The sequence below is a fragment of the Capricornis sumatraensis genome, chromosome 8 (genome assembly GCF_032405125.1).
Source record: "Capricornis sumatraensis isolate serow.1 chromosome 8, serow.2, whole genome shotgun sequence".
Lineage (NCBI taxonomy): Eukaryota > Metazoa > Chordata > Mammalia > Artiodactyla > Bovidae > Capricornis > Capricornis sumatraensis.
This window is the reverse complement of record NC_091076.1, coordinates 69244622-69261218: the sequence shown is the minus strand read 5'-3', so window position 1 is coordinate 69261218 and position 16597 is coordinate 69244622. Positions and strand designations below refer to the sequence as shown.

Here is a 16597-nt window from a genome sequence, read left to right as displayed (position 1 = left end):
CTCCATTTATAATCAAGAGGTCCTGGTAAATGTATTTTGGAGAATGATCGCTGATATCATTGGCCCCAGTTTAATTTGATACTCTTTGGAGATAGCCAAAATGAAGCTCTACTAAGTGGACATGGTATAACTTATATAATCCATAAAATAGACATTATCTTGCTTTGCTCTACTATTGAAAATGTATAATTGTTTCATTAAATTTATAATTAAAAATAGTATTGTTCATGTTATTGAACAGTTGTGTTTTTCTGGATTGCCTTCATTAACTCTTTTGATTTTCCTTTTTATTTTTTATTCTTAACCTTTTTTTTTTTAAGTAGGTCCTTGCTGGTTATTTATTTTCCTTTTTAGATCAAAGTAAGTTGAGGCTTAAGAAGAACTGAGCCCTATAAGTACATGTTTATCATATCAGTAGTTGAAATAGCTAAATGAAAGTGAAAAGATACTTAACAATATTATGATTAAAATCAAAATTTCATGAGTAAAATTTTGTAGACTGAAGAATCTTAAGTATTTTTGTTCCTATATATATGACCATTGGATTTCCCAGGTGGCTCTAGTGGTAAAGAACTCGCCTGCCAATGCAGGAGACGTAAGAGATGCGGGTTCAATCCCTGGGCTGGGAAGATCCCATGGAAGAGCACATGGCAACCCACTCCAGGATTCTTGCCTGGAGAATCCCACGGACAGAAGAGCCTGCCAGGCTACAGTCGTAAAGAGTCAGCCTGAGGTGATGGCACACTTGCACACACACATGCATATGACCATTATTCAAAACTTGAACGCTTCTAGGGCTTTCCTGATAGCTCAGTTGGTAAAGAATCCACCTGCAATGAAAGAGACCCTGGTTCGATTCCTGGGTTGGGAAGATCCGCTAGAGAAGAGGTATGCTACCCACTCTAGTATCTATGGACTTCCCTTGTGGCTCAGTGGGTCAAGAATCTGCCTGCCATGTGGGAGACCTGGGCTCGATCCCAGGATTGGGAAGATCCCCTGGAGAAGGGAAAGGCTACCCACTCCAGTATTCTGATCTGGAGAATTCCATGAACTGTATAGTCCATGGGGTTGCAAAGAGTGAGTAAATTCCACTTCACTCACGTACCTTTTATTTGTTTATTAATTGGACTTAGTTTCAAGTCTGGTTGGTTTGGTTAGCCTATAAATAAGAAAGAACATTGTAACTCAAATTTTGCAGTTTTTTAAATATTTTGTAATATCTATTTACTTTTCATGTATTTCAATGTATTTGTATCTGAAAGCTTCTGGAATGCAATTACAGATTTGAGCATAGCACAGTTACAGAAATTTGTTGTCATCTTGCTTGGCATTATCAAAATTGTCATTCATATAAGGATACTAAGCCATTAGGTAAAATATTGGGGTGGAATAGTGTATGTTCAGGGTAGCTTATTCATTGGTGGTTTTGTTAATTGTAGATAGATTTACTTTACAAAGTAGAGATCTTAGTGTTAACACCAAAGATATCGTTAACAGAGGGACCACCTGGCATATGTACTCCTGATATGATGTAATATGAACTGTAATGAATTTTGCTTAGTGTTTAACCTGACTCTAATGAGACCATTAGATGTAGTCCCTGGTGGCTCAGACAGTAAAGCGTCTGCCTGCAATGCGGGAGACCCTGGTTCGATTCCTGGGTCGGGAAGATCCCCTGGAGAAGGAAATGGCAATCCACTCCAGCACTCTTGCCTGGAAGATCCCATGGATGGAGGAGCCTGATAGGCTACAGTCCATGGGGTCGCAAAAAGTTGGACACGACTGAGCAACTTCACTTTCACTTTCACTAAGACCATTAGGTTTAGATTCCACCTTAACAGGAAATGTAGCAACTAGAAGAGCAAGTTACATCACTAAGACATAATCAGATCAGTAATATAGAACATTTTATGAGGCAACTGATCTGTTTTCTTAAAAAAAAAAAAAAAAGGTCAGTGTTACGGAAAATAAAAATGGTGTACATAGAGTGTGAGGGGAAATACTTTGAGGATAAAGAGACCAAAGGAGTGTAACGATCATGCTGCAGTCAAACCTTTTTTGGACCCTGGTTGAGTAAAACTTGAACAGCTATGAAAGACATTCAGCAGGGCAGTGGCGAAATTTGGATATGAATTGGCTATTAGCTGATATGAGGGAATTTTTTACTTTTCCTAGTATGATTATTGCATTGAAGTTGGAGAATTTCCTTGTATTTAAGTGATATTAAAGTAAGGTAGTATTGAAGTTATGGTGTTCGTAATTTACTTTGAAATGGTTAAACCAAAACAAAATTATTTGCAGTAAGTAATATCTGTCTGTTTTGGTCAGTCTCCCTAAATGTAGATGTGATTGTCCAGCTTGGAATTAATTTGGTTGTTGAGACAGATGAATAAATGTGCTCATCAGTGTATATGAATAAAGTTTATTTAGGACTCATAGTAAACTAGGATTCCCAGGAGTGGGAGAGCTTACTAAGGGGAACAAATATAGGAACAAGCAGAAATGTAGGTCCTGAGGGGATTGATGGGCTATCTCAACTTTTATTGTGATTAAGAGGTGAAAGATGGAGCCATCTTTTTTTATTAAACCAACTGTAGATAAATAGACCAAACATGATGAAATATTAACAATTGTGGAATCTAGGTGATGAGTATAAGGGTGTAAATTATTCTATTTCAATTATGTATGTTTGAAATTTTTCATTATAGAAAATATTTACATGTAAGTTTAAGAAAGTTTTAGAATTACGTGATTGTTTCTATTTTAGCAACCAAAGGACACAATGAGATTAGATGAAACGATGCTGGTCAAACAGTTGCTGCCAGAAATCTGCCATTTTCTTCATACTTGTCGTGAAGGAAACCAACATGCAGCTGAACTTCGGAATTCTGCCTCTGGGGTGTTATTTTCTCTTAGCTGCAACAACTTCAATGCAGTCTTTAGTCGAATTTCTACCAGGTTAGTGTGCAAATTTTCACAGGAATGTTGTAAGTATAAATTTTGTCTTCATTTAAAAAAAAAGGTTGATAGGAACAAGTTTAATGTGGGCTTTTGTTAAAATTTTATGCATTATCACGTGATATTGTGATCTTGGTGGGTACAATTAAATATGAAAATGAAAATGTTAGTTGCTCAGTTATGTTGACTCTTTTCTACCCCATGGACTGTTGCCTCTGTCCATGGAATTCTTCAGGCAAGAATACTGGAGTGGGTAACCATTCCCTTCTCCAGGAGATATTCCTGACCTAGGGATTGAAGCCGGGTTTCCTGCATTGCAGGTAGATTCTTTAACATCTGAGCCACCAGGGAAGCCCAAATTAATCACAATTAAATGTGAGTACTGTTATAAGCTTGAAAGTATAAATTTTAGGAAGAAAATATTACCTATGCTCAAGTTTTTTTTTTAATACTAAGTATGAATTTTTAGTTTGGCTTTTTAAGCATGTTATTCCTTTTTATTAAAGTAATCAAATCAGAATAATTGATGAGTAGTCAGAATTCTAATGATATTTAAAGCTCTGATCCTTATCACAAGACCCTAAGTTACCAAAAACAAAACCCAAAAAACCAAACCAGCAATATGGGAAGCACAAGAAAGTAATTGCAAAGTAGAATTTTCTAGCAAGTGAACTGTGAAAGCTCCCATTTGTTGAACATTTACAGCATGTGCTATGCTATTTTATCCTCACAGTATCCCTGAAATGTAGGTGGTAATTACCCCATTTTACAGGTAATCGAACTAATACTAAAGAAGTAATCAAGGCAGTGTGCCCAATAGCGGAGGTCCCAAAACTTCTAAGTCAGACTGCCTTCAGAGTCTGTCTGTTCTGTTGTACTAGGCTGCTTTCCTATACTTCTGTTTTAGCCTATTTTGATGAAATCCTTTTTTATAATATACACTGCTGTACTTTAAAATTGTATGATAAATATAATTGAAGCTTTTATTGAAAATTAGAAGTCATCATACGATAATTTGTTGTGATATGCTACAAATGGAGAGGTGAGTATAGAATTGTAACCAATGGTAGCAAGTCTCTCTGGAACTTAATTTCATGTAGATGATTTGCCTTTTTTATGCAAGTAGAGTCAAACAGGTCCTTAATTATGACCAAGTAGGAAGCATAACATAAATCACTTAGTGCTTCAGTGAATCAGAGACTAATACATAATAGAGAAAAGCAATCTTCCTTGCTTAATGATACCTACAGCTTTAATTTGTGTTGTGTGAGCGAGCATTGGATTTCCATGAGTCAGCTTAGTTCATTCTCATGTTGTTTTGCAATAGGTGTGAGTGAGAAATATACATCATAGCTTGAGAATTTGTGCTATGGTTTTTAGGGGGAATCAGCTAACTTCAAAATCCTGCAGTCTTTTTATTAAAAGATGGCATTTCTGTAGTCATGATTCTAGGCAACAGTATTCTTCAACTTCTCAGAATTCTGGTGCAGAGAAAATTAAAATTTTATTTAATGTTACAATATGACTGATAATGTAGAGTCATGTTTATATAATGGAACAATGTCTTCATGAACACTTAAGTGTTAACATTTCATATTCTGAGTAACACCGGTTGAAGGGCAAGGTAGCAAACACCTAGGTAATAGGAGGCATTAAAATGATAAAAAACAAAACCCCTTCTTTGTTTAGGTGATACTAGACTACCTTACACTGAAGGTAGAAAATGATCAAAAGAATAAAACGTTTTTAGTCTATCCAAGCATGAATTGCTTTAATAAAACACAGCAAATGCCCCACCTCTGAAAACTTTAAAAATCTTCTGGACTCCAAATGTTTTATTTTGCAGCATTAGCACATGTAAAAATAGGCAACTTTTGTGTGTTTCCTGAATCTAGTTCACTCTTTCCAGAATAGAAGTTAATAAGTCTCCAGAATAAGCTAGTTTCTTTATCTTTCGGGGGACACAGACTGCTCAGAAATGGAATCTGTGAAATTTATGTTTCAGACAACTGCGTTTGCTGTTTCATCTAGCTTATGCCAGGAATAGGAGCTGATCTTATTAGAGGGTCACTTACCTAAAAAGACCATTATGATGGTTTAACTTAGATGGAGTTATCCTGTGACACTCCAGTGTCATAGCATTAGGTGACTTAAAATACGCAAGAAATTGAAATGACATTTCTTTCTGAAGATTGATTTTATACTTTGTATAATCAATGGCATGACAATTTGTTGTGTTTGGCCATTCTACCTACCTATGGATGTTTCTCTTTTAGGATTAACATTAGCTTTTGATATTTCTGTCATTGCTTTTCTTTCAGGAAATAATATGAATTACAGATCTTAAGATAATTTTTTTATTCTGCTAAAGTATATATCATGTTCTGTGGCTCATAGTATTCTTTTATGTAGACCATTAGCTGCTTTCTCCACCGAATTGCCTGTTTTATGGTTGGAGGGTCCTAAAGACGCAAATTATGTCTGATTTGAAATATCACCAGAAGCAGAAGACTCAGTCACTCTGAAAGTCCTATTTGCTTCTTTTACAAGTCTGCTTTTTTTTTAGTAGTTTATTAAATATTCTTTTTTATAGTTTAATATTTCTTCTTGTATGTCTAATTATTTAAAATCTTCTTATTTACTTTCTCTTTAAGATTGTTAAATAATCTCATTTGTTTCTATGTGCCAACTCTCATTCACAGTGAATTGTTTCTCTGTTTTGTAAACTGTGATTTATCTTTAGTGCAGTGTGTATTTTCTTTGGAAATCTCTTGTCACCTGGGACTCTGAGAGTATCCTAATGATGGTTTTGCATTTGCCAAGTGCCCAGTTTTGGACCCATGTTTTTGTTAATTTCTCAGTCCCAGATTGTATGGGTAGTACAAATGTGGGCCTCAAATCCTTGCAAGGTGACAGCTCTGGGTGACTTTTTCCTCTACGCAAAGCTTAGGGAGAGCAGACAGACTTCTTTGGCTGGTAAATCCCTACCCCCACCCCCCTGTTTTTTTTTCTCCCTGTCTCCCTTTCAGTCTCTCTGTCTTTTTTCAGGAAGTGCCTAGCTCTTTCTAGCCATGTTTTATGCAAGGCCCTGGTTCTGCTTCCTGCATTGTTAGGGTTCAGGGCTTTGTATCCAGTCTTATGTGGATGTTTAGCCCCACACCCCTAGTTTAAGGAGAGGAGAAACTTAACCAACTCTCACCCTTTTGTTGGCCAGATCATCCCTTCAGAACCATCTCTGGTTTTCAGTTTCCTTTCCATTTCTGGACTTGGGTGGGTAAATAGCATTTGTTTTGCTTTATTTCTATACATTTAAAATATCTGTTTGTTGTTGTTCAGTTTATCTAGTCTTTTTAGATGTTTTAGTGATAGGTTTTCCAGTTCATTTCTTTTGACCATAATACCTTTTTATTTGATTTCTCTGCCTTATAAATTCCCCAAATGCCCCTTCCTTATGATAATAACAACTGTAAAAGGAATTAAACTTCCCTTCCATTTTTCACAAACAACCACCAGAGTTAGCTTTTCAAAAGTTGGTGTTGCTGATTTGCTAAGTTGTGTTTCCTAAGGAGTCATATTCCATATTTTTAGGCTCTTTGCAGCAGCTGTGGAATTTGTAGCATATAAGTCAGTTTTGAGGACCTTCTCATTCCCAGTGTGAACTGCTAAGCTTTTCTCACCCTGATGATAAGAAGAACATTAGTGTAAGTGCTTAGAATGATTTTACTGTTAGCTATACATCTGTAGGCTGAAGTGAGTGAAAGAAGAATTTGAGAAGGAAGAAATAGTATTGATTTCATTTTTTAGCAACTGAAGGTTTAATGAGATGATAATGTCAATTTTAAATTATACTGCATTGCTTACAATTTGAGCTAACATTTTAAATAAAATCATGTAGTGTTTGTGCTTTTTTACCATCAATCAATTCAATTTGTTGAATTCAGAATTTTGAACTATCCTAAAACTTCAGTTGATAGAATATTTTTGGTTTTTTACTTTTCAGGTTACAGGAATTGACTGTTTGTTCAGAAGACAATGTGGATGTTCATGATATAGAATTGTTACAGTATATTAATGTGGATTGTGCAAAGTTAAAACGACTCCTGAAGGGTAAGTTTAAATGAATGATGTATGTGGAATGAATCACTTGGGTGAAAAATAAGTATTTTGAATGTACTAATTGAACTAATAATGTTGAGGTAGAACATCAAAATGGGTTTTATAATGCAAATGTCCTTGAGAAGTGGATAGTAATACTTTATGGTTCAGTAATTTTTGAGCCTTTGCAAATAATACAGTAATGAATATCTTAAGTCTTGGCAATGTGAAGTTTTTGTTCAACTGCAGTTTTTGCTTTTTCTCTTTATTAAAGAGAATGTGAAGATGCTGTTATTTAATTTTTCTAGAATTTCATCTCAAGGATAGTTATGTGTTATAGAAGTTATTTGTTTAGTGTAGTGCTGAAAGCAGATAGTTTAGCAGGGTATAAAAGTTTCATTGCAGATGGAACCAGAAGATTGTGCTTTTATGATGAGAGGAGAAATTGAGTCAGGAATCTCATTTCTGATATTCTGTTTCCAACTCTGTTATCACCTTACTGACTGACTTTATAGCATTTCAAAGTCTTTTATTCTTTCAGTGCTTAGTTTTGCTTCCTTATAGAACATATCAATAGTAGTCACATGTGGGAATATGCCTGTGTGTAATGTGTAATGCCTAATGTGTAATTTTAAAGCTTTGAAGAGTGCTTTCTATCATTATGTTGACTGAAATGAACTATCAGAAGGAATTGAGAGGGTTTTTGGTGGTAAGCAGGAATGTGTTAATATAAATCAAATAACACTGAGTATTATCAATATACTGAGTATAAATGCCTAAATTCATTTCACAGAAATTGTTTTTTAATTTTATGTAATATTGGATTCTGGCTAATTTAAATGTGAAACTTTATAGTATGTGATTCATACTTATTTTTATTTTACTTTGTATATTGATTAAGGAATTGTCAATAGTGTTTTTTAATGTTTGACCTGGAAGGAGATTTAGTTATACTACCTTTGAAAACTAACAGTTCTGCAGTACAATTTTCAAAATACCATGTTTAGTTTTCCTAACATTTGCTTTAAACTCAACAACCATTTCACCAAAGATGTAAAAAAAAAAAAGTATCTATATAGGTGAATACCATAAGGCTGTGTTCCAGCTATATTACCATTGTTCAGAATTTATGATTTTAGGCCATTACCATGATAAAACCAAGCAATGCTTACCTCAGGTTTCAGTAGCTTTAATTAAGGAGAAATGAATCATTTTAGGTGTTACATCCCTAGTGGCTCAGACGGTAAAGAATTCTGCCTGCAATGCAGCAGACCTGGGTTTGATCCCTGGGTTGGGAAGATTCCCTGGAGGAGGGCATGGCAGTCCACTCCAGTGTTCTTGCTTGGAGAATCCCCATGGACAGAGGTGCCTGGTGGGCTGTATGTAGTACATGGGGTTGCAGAGAGTTGGACACAACTGAGTGACTAAGCACAGCATAGACAAGTAGACAGTAGTTATTTTAGATTATAATAAACCACCACTCAATTCAGTGTAAATTTCAGGATTTTAATATTTATTATTAAACATTGAAAAGTTAAGGAATGATAATATTTAGATATTTCCTCTATGTATAAAATGTAAGAAATGTGAGTTTTTTTTTCATAGCTGTTCAGTGACATGTGGGAAATCTAGTCCAGAGTGCTTGTGGATAGGTATTTGTTTAAAAGATCAGTTTCTTAGAAATGTTTAATACATAATAATTAATTGATGGTTCTCCGTGCACAATGAGAGAAACTAAGTGTATGGATAAATTACTTTCTTTTTATTGTGGTAAGTTATCCCCATTGAATGCAGCTTCCTTATGAGCATAAATTTATAGAATTTTTGCTGATAAATATGACATATAAAGCCAGTATTAACCAGACCAGCAAAAGATGGTTCTATACAGTCATGGTGAAAGGAATGGAAACTTCCTGCAGTAAGAATAGTAAAAGTAATAATGTGTTTTAAATTCAATTCAGCAGCTTTTGTTGAGAAACTATATGTAAGAAACCATGCTGATTGCTGGGATTACAAAGATTAATAAAATACTGAGTCTCTCCCTTTGGAGCTCATGACCTGGTTTATGAGACAGATATATTATCAGATTATTTGCAAAGCAGTGTGGCAAAGCTAAATAGAGTGAGTATAACGTGAGAGAAGAAGTATGTATGTGTTTAGGGGCAGGAGATGTTAAAAGCAAGATTCACAGGTACAACAGTACATCATATCATATTAATAAAAACATAGTAACATTTGTTGCATTTTCAGTATGTGCCATACATCACTCTGTGCAATTTACCTGCTCTTTCTCATCGATAATCACAAGAACCCTGTGAAACAGATGTTACTATTATCATCCTTTATATTGATGAGGAAACTGAGGCCTAAGTAACATTTCCAAGATCATACATCTGTTGAGTGGCAGGATAAAGATTCAGTTCACATCTGCATCTCTAGATCCAAAGTACTTAACTGCTGTATTATTTTGCTTATGGGTAATGAGGCTTTGTTTTAGTGGCTGTGGGAAGTGATGCAAAGGTTTTTGGGTGGGAATTACCTTGATCTGTGTTTTATTTTAGATATGCCACTTTGCTTGAAATTTGCAGGATGATTTGATAGAAAGTTGCATGAACTTCTGGGACTTGGTTGTGTAGTAATGTGATGTTGAATTAAGGATAGTGGAGGTCTGGATGGAATGGGATAGAGTGGGGACCAATTTGATATGGTATTTAGGATGAAGAATATATAATCTTTGAGTAGAATACATTGTATAGCTTTTGGTGATTAATTAGGTGAGTGAGTGAGTGAAAGTCGCTCAGTCGTGTCCCACTCTTTGCTACCCCATGGACTATACAGTCCATGGAATTCTCCAGGCCAGAATACTGGAGTGGGTAGCCATTCCCTTCTCCAGGGAATCTTCCCAACCCAGGGATTGAACCCAGGTCTCCCACGTTGCAGGCAGATTCTTTTACCAGCTGAGCCACAGGGAAGCCCAGGAATACTGGAGTGGGTAGCCTATCCCTTCTCCAGAAGATCTTCCTGACCTAGGAATCGAACCGGGGTCTCCTGCATTGCAGGTGGACTCTACCAACTGAGCTATGTTGGTATATATATGCCCTTGACTATAATGAATACTTCAGGGACTTGAATCACATGTGTGTCATTAGCAAAACTGGAAAAGCAAAATACAGAGCCTAAGATGAGAGTTTGAGTTGTGTTTGGAAGCACCTGGCGTCCCATTGAAATCACCAGTGACACGATCCAATGTTCTCGTTCTTCGGCCAGCTGCTTAGGAGAGCTTATTGCATGTATCTCCTGTTTTGTATTTTAGAAATGTCAGTTGGTGCATTCCCGAACTCTTCATTTGTACTATGAGCCTATAGACTATCAGTTCCCTTTGGGTAGATTGTTGTTTGACTTGTGAATGAAGTATCTCTAAAACCACACCACTGTTGACTGAAAATATGGAAATTGTATCTGTAAAAAACATTTGAAGAGAAGAATATATTAGTTTTTTTAATTGGTATTTTAATTTTTATATATTTAGGAAAGAACAGGAGTGATTGAATATTGTTAACTATACCACTGTGTGTTTAGAAAAGTACCAGGCAGTCAGTTTTGTATCCATGACAGCACTTAGAGGTATTGTTATGTCAGAGAAACTGTATATCCTGAAACTTTTTTAGTAGGTTTCAGTAGTATTAACTATATTTTCTTGCTTGTTCAGATTATTTCTGGTGAATCTTTGTCAACAGTTCCTTTTCAATACGGGTCTATAAAAGTTCCAAAAACCTACCACTTTTTGAATTCTTCAGTTTAAAAATTCTTCAAATAAAGGCTGTTGCTTTAAAGGAAAAAAAAAAAAACTGATGTGGAGAGCAAGTTACTCATTTGGAAGTCCAGAAAAATAAGAAAGCGACTTTTAGGTTTTTTAGACAGTTTTATAACTTAAAGACTCATCTTTATCTTGTAAAGATGTTTATGTAATTTAATAAGTATCTGCATCCCTTCATTAAAAGTTATCTTTTTTACAAAAGTGGACAGTAATTTTATAGAAGAGGAAAAAAAATTAAATACATTATGTATTTATATGGAGAAATGTTTAGTCTTATTTTTAAAATGCATTGTACTGTTTTGAATAATCAAATCAGTAGAATAAAAGAAATGAACATATTTAATGATAGCAAGGATATGATAAGGACACTTTCACATACTGCTTGGTGGGAGTGGGCTTTGGCCCAGTCCTTACAAAAATCAAGTTGGCAGTATTTATCAAGAACCTTAAAAATATTCATCTCTTGGACTGGACAGTTCTTTTTCTACATATTTATGTGCCTTAAAGAAATAATCAGAATGTGGAAAAGATTTGGATATGAAGTATTAATATTATTTATATTAATAATATTCAAATATACAAAATTGGAAGTTGTTTGAATAACCAGTGTCTTAATATGTGGACTCAAATATTGAATATTATTGTAATAAAGTCATCAAATATACCCATGAGGAACTTTTAATAATATGGAAGAAGTTGGGGATGTGCTGCTACCAGTAGAATAGTTTGAACAGGTTTGATATGAACAGGTTTTCTCAGTTACAGTAAATATATTTTTCTTATATATGTGCATAGGAAAAGGGAAAGAAGAAAATTAACCAAACTGTAAATTGTGATTGTCTCTGAATGGTAGAATCATAGATAATGTTTTCAATTTCCCCTAGATTGTTGTGTATTTTTTGAATTTTCTACAATGATTGTGTATTTGATACAGTTTTTAAAAAGTACTTATTATTAGAAACAAAAACTCACAACCTTGAAGTTCAAGGTTGAGTTTTGCCTTTAGTGGACATAACCAGTAAGGTTTTTGGTTTATTCTAGTTGTGTTTACCTTTACATGGCTTAAAAAATAACACTGGCACAAAAGTTTGTGTGTAAGAGGAAAGTTATTTTTGCTAGTACTTCTGAATTGCATTTGTGTTAACTAATTAGTAATTGTAAAGCCTTTTTTTTTCCTTTTCCAGAAACAGCATTTAAATTTAAAGCCCTAAAGAAAGTTGCACAGTTAGCAGTTATAAATAGCCTGGAAAAAGTAAGTAATAACCTCTTTGGTATTAAAGTTTTGTTAATTTTTGGTTCTAAGTGTTGTTGTCTTCAGTATTTTGAGTCAAAGAGTAATAATTTCACATTAATTTTTAGAAAGAATGCATTGTAATATTCTTCTGGAGGAAATTAGAATTTTGTGATATAATTGGAGCAATATGATATTTTGTTTTTTGTATTAACAATATATTACATAAAAATATGTTTTGTTATTTGTAGGCGTTTTGGAACTGGGTAGAAAATTATCCAGATGAATTTACAAAGCTGTACCAGATTCCACAGACTGATATGGCTGGTAAGGATAATGTCTTTTAAAAACTCTTACTTAATAGATAAAAACCTATCATTTTCCAAGTTATTTTTGTTATTATGGTGCTTTTAATCTTTTCAACTTATGTCAAATAGGAAATGTTATTTTTTTCTTTTACTTCTGAATTACCCTCAACCTTTTTCCTTTGAGCAGATAGATTAGTTTTGAAATGAAGCTCTGATCTTTAATTAGTTGTAGATTGGATACCGATGGCATTTTGTTGTAGAGAAGCCCTTTTTAGTCCTCTGAGGTTTTATTTCCTATTTAGAGAGAGGGGAATCAAGTAAGAATATCCTCACTTAGAATTCTCAAGACACAACTTCAAGAATGAGAATAGACTCCTGGAGAACTTCAGTAATTCCCTTTGAGAAGCTAATTAGTCTTTGTTTCTTGGATATAATCACACTTTGCATAGGGCCCTCCACATTGAGACTAAATACCAGTCTGACCATTGTAAAATTTGGACTTTACTAGGCTGGATCAACTTCACCACCCTAGTAGGCGAGAACTAGGAAGTAGGTGAGAACTTCCAGATGTTCAAGCTGGATTTAGAAAAGGCAGAGGAATCAGAGATCGAATTGCTGTCATCCTTTGGATCAGAGAAAAAGCACAAGAATTCCAGGAAAACGTCTGCTTCTGCTTTATTTATTATGCTAAAGCCTTTGACTGTATGGATCACAAAAAACTGTGGAAAATTCTTAAAAACAATGGGAATACTAGACCACCTTACTTGCTTCCTGAGAAACCTGTATACAGATCAAGAAGCAACAATTAGAACCAGATATGGAACAATGGACTAGTTCAAAATTGGGAAAAGAGTACCTCAAGGCTGTACATTGTCACCCTGCTTATTTAACTTATATGCAGAGTACATCATGTGAAATACCGGGCTGGATGAAGCACAAGCTGGAATCAACATTGCTGGAAGAAATATCAATAACCTTAGATATGTAGATGATACCGCTCTTAAGGCAGAAAGCGAAGAGAAACTAAAGAGCCTCTTGATAAAGATGAAAGAAGAGAGGGGAAAAGCTGGCTTAAACATTTCAAAAAGCTAAGATCATGGCATCTGGTCCCATCACTTCATGGCAAATAGATTAGGAAACAATGGAAACAGTGACAGACTTTATTTTCTTGGGCTCCAAAATCACTGCAGATGGTGACTGCATCCATGAAATTAAAAGACAGTTGCTCGTTGGAAGAAAAGCTGTGACCAACCTAGATAGCATATAGAAAGCAGAGACGTGAGTTTGCCAACAAAGACCCATCTAGTCAAAGCTATGGTTTTTCCAGTAGTCATGTATAGATGTAAGAGTTGGACCATAAAGTAAGCTGAGTGCCAAAGAATTGATGCTTTTGAACTGTGGTGTTGGAGAAGACTCTTCAGAGTCTCTTGGCCTGCAAGGAGGTCAAACCAGTCCATCCTAAAGGAAATCAGTCCTGAATACTCATTGGAAGGATTAATGCTGAAGCTGAAACTCCAATACTGTGGCCACCTGATGTGAAGAGCTGACTCATTTGAAATGACATGCTGGGAAGGATTGAGGGCAGGAGGAGAAGGGGACAACAGAGGATGAGATGGTTGGATGGCATCACTGATTCAATGGACATGAGTTTGAGCAAGCTCTGGGAGATGGTGAAGGACAGGGAAGCCTGGCATGGTGCAGTCTGGGGTCTCAAAGAATCAGATGCTGCTGAGCGACTGAACAACAACAGGGTGGATCATGATAGCTCTTGTAATACATAGACAGTGTAACATTACCTTTTTGATTACCTGAATGAATTTTTTGAGAGTTAAGTGATCTTCCAGGTTTAGCTTTTTAAAATGTGGCCTTTGCTAGTTTTTGAATAGTGTCAGCTTTTAATTTAATGTCAGAGATTTCCTTGTCATCTAATAGTATCATTTAATATTTGTATCTTTTGCATAGAATGTGCCGAAAAACTGTTTGACTTAGTGGATGGTTTTGCTGAAAGCACCAAACGTAAGGCAGCAGTTTGGCCACTACAAATCATTCTGCTTATCTTGTGTCCAGAAATAATCCAGGATATATCCAAGGATGTGGTTGATGAAAACAACATGAATAAGGTGAGGAGGGAAAAGTTATTTCCACTATGTTCAGATGTGAAATGATATATTTTTTAAAAGTTTCATTTGGCCGTGCCGTGTGGCTTGCAGGATCTTAGTTCCCCGACCAGGGATCGAACCTGGGCCCTGGCAGTGAAAGCGCCAAATCCTAACCACTAGATGGCCAGGAAATTCACATGAAGCAATTTACTTTACTCAAGGTATATATTTCTTTAAGCTTAGCATTATGTCGAATTCTAGTTGCATCGTTGTGGGTATTTTTTTTGCTGGCCTTAGCAGAGACATACTTGGACATAAATTTAGTTGGAGGAAAAATATGGTGTTAGTGATAACCCTCATTGATTAAAGATTTAAAACGACCCCATAGTTGCATTCTTTTGCCAGAAAGGATAATATTAAACATAGTATTAAACATAGTTTTCTATAATGATCACTGTAAGGGTTACCCTACTAAAATTCATCACTTTTATGGTGTCTTTGCATGTACTTAGGTTTGTGTCCACTTGGTGCTAATGAAATTGCCTGGTAACTCATTGTAGGCATTCTAGAACAGTTTTCACAGCATTTTATTAGGAAAGCAGGGTACCACATATGCCATCTGTAGTGCACTTGGCACTGTAACAACTGATAATTCTTAGGGGCTCATAATTTTTTAAAAATAAGAACTGGGTATTTAACCTTATTGTTTTATTTGAATTTCTTTATGCAGTTTGTTTTGAGAATACATTCTTTGTAATATAAATATTTAAAATTTATATATTTTTGATACTGGGAGAAATACCCTTAGCCGACTAAGCATGAAATGGACTTCTGCATGAGTTTCCTGTAGATGGAGATGTTCAAAATCAGCTGAATGAATTCAACACTTTGTAGAGATATTGTGTAGGGAATTTATGCATTGACTGGTAAATAAATGAACTGGATAATCCTTGGGAGTCTGTGATGCTTTGGTGCTCTTCTTAGATCTATATTCCAATTTACCCATTTATAAGGACACCATTTTTCATGTTTCATTGTTTTGGACTCCTTTAATATTTTCTTTTTTGTTTGTTTGTGTTTATTGGGAAAATACACATAGGTAGAAAGCTGTTTTGAGTTCACTAGTGCTCTTAAGTGAATTTGTATTTTAATAATCACAGCTACATCTTTCCAAATGCTTATTAGTCATTTGTTTATCTTCTGTGAATCACTCATTTTTCTGTTGAATTATTTGTCTTTTATTGATTTGTAGAGTGTCTGTACATTTTTTTACTTGGTTTCTCTTTTTAAACTTTGTTTATGGGTTTTTGTTTTTGCTATTTAGGTATTTAAAATTTCTGTGAAGTCCACTCAGTTTTGCTCTTTTTTTCCCTAGCTTTTTGGGTCAGTTCTCTCCTCTCCAAGATTTGTTTATTCATTTTATTGAGATATAATTCACATACTAAAAGATTTACCTTTTAAAGTGTATAATTCAGTGGTTTTTAGTGTACTCAACCCAAAGTTGTGTAATCATTACCGCTATCTAATTCCAGAAAATTTTCACCATCACCACAAAACACCTTATGCCTGTTAACAGTCATTCATTATTCCACTTTCACCCCAGTCCCTGGCAGCCACTGATCTATGTTCTGTCTCTGTATTTGCTTATTCTGGACATTTCGTATAAATGGAGTCATATGCTATGTGACCTTTGTGTCTGGCACTACCCAAGAGTTTTGAAATAGGCATATGTATATATGTGCTGTTCTGTTCTAAGTCGCTTCAGTCATGTCCAACTCTTTGCTACCCTTTGGACTGTAGCCTCCAGGCTTCTCTGTCCGTGGGGTTCTCCAGGCGAGAATACTGGAGTGGGCTGCCATGCCCTCCTCCAGGGTATCTTCCCTACCCAGGGATCGAGTCCACATCCTCTATGTCTTCTGCATTGGTGGGCGGGCTCATTACCCTAATGCCGCCAGGAAGCGTGTGCACACGTGTGCCTGCGTGCAATTCAGGAGGAGGGCGCGGCAACCCACTCCAGTATTCTTGGGCTTCCCTGCTGGCTCAGACAGTAAAGCGTCCACCTGCAATGCGAGAGACCTGGGTTCAATCC

At 35.5% G+C, this 16597-nt stretch overlaps 1 protein-coding gene across 2 annotated transcripts in view; it reads left to right on the top strand.

Moving 5' to 3' along the window:
* NF1 (neurofibromin 1) overlaps positions 1-16597 on the top strand; it is a 248098-nt gene that overhangs the window by 59292 nt on the left and 172209 nt on the right. For both annotated transcript variants that reach the window (XM_068978214.1, XM_068978213.1), the window contains exons 4-8: positions 2768-2958; positions 6959-7065; positions 12055-12122; positions 12353-12428; positions 14372-14529. In XM_068978214.1, the coding sequence (XP_068834315.1) occupies positions 2768-2958; positions 6959-7065; positions 12055-12122; positions 12353-12428; positions 14372-14529 (600 nt within the window). The remainder of the gene's footprint in view (positions 1-2767; positions 2959-6958; positions 7066-12054; positions 12123-12352; positions 12429-14371; positions 14530-16597) is intronic.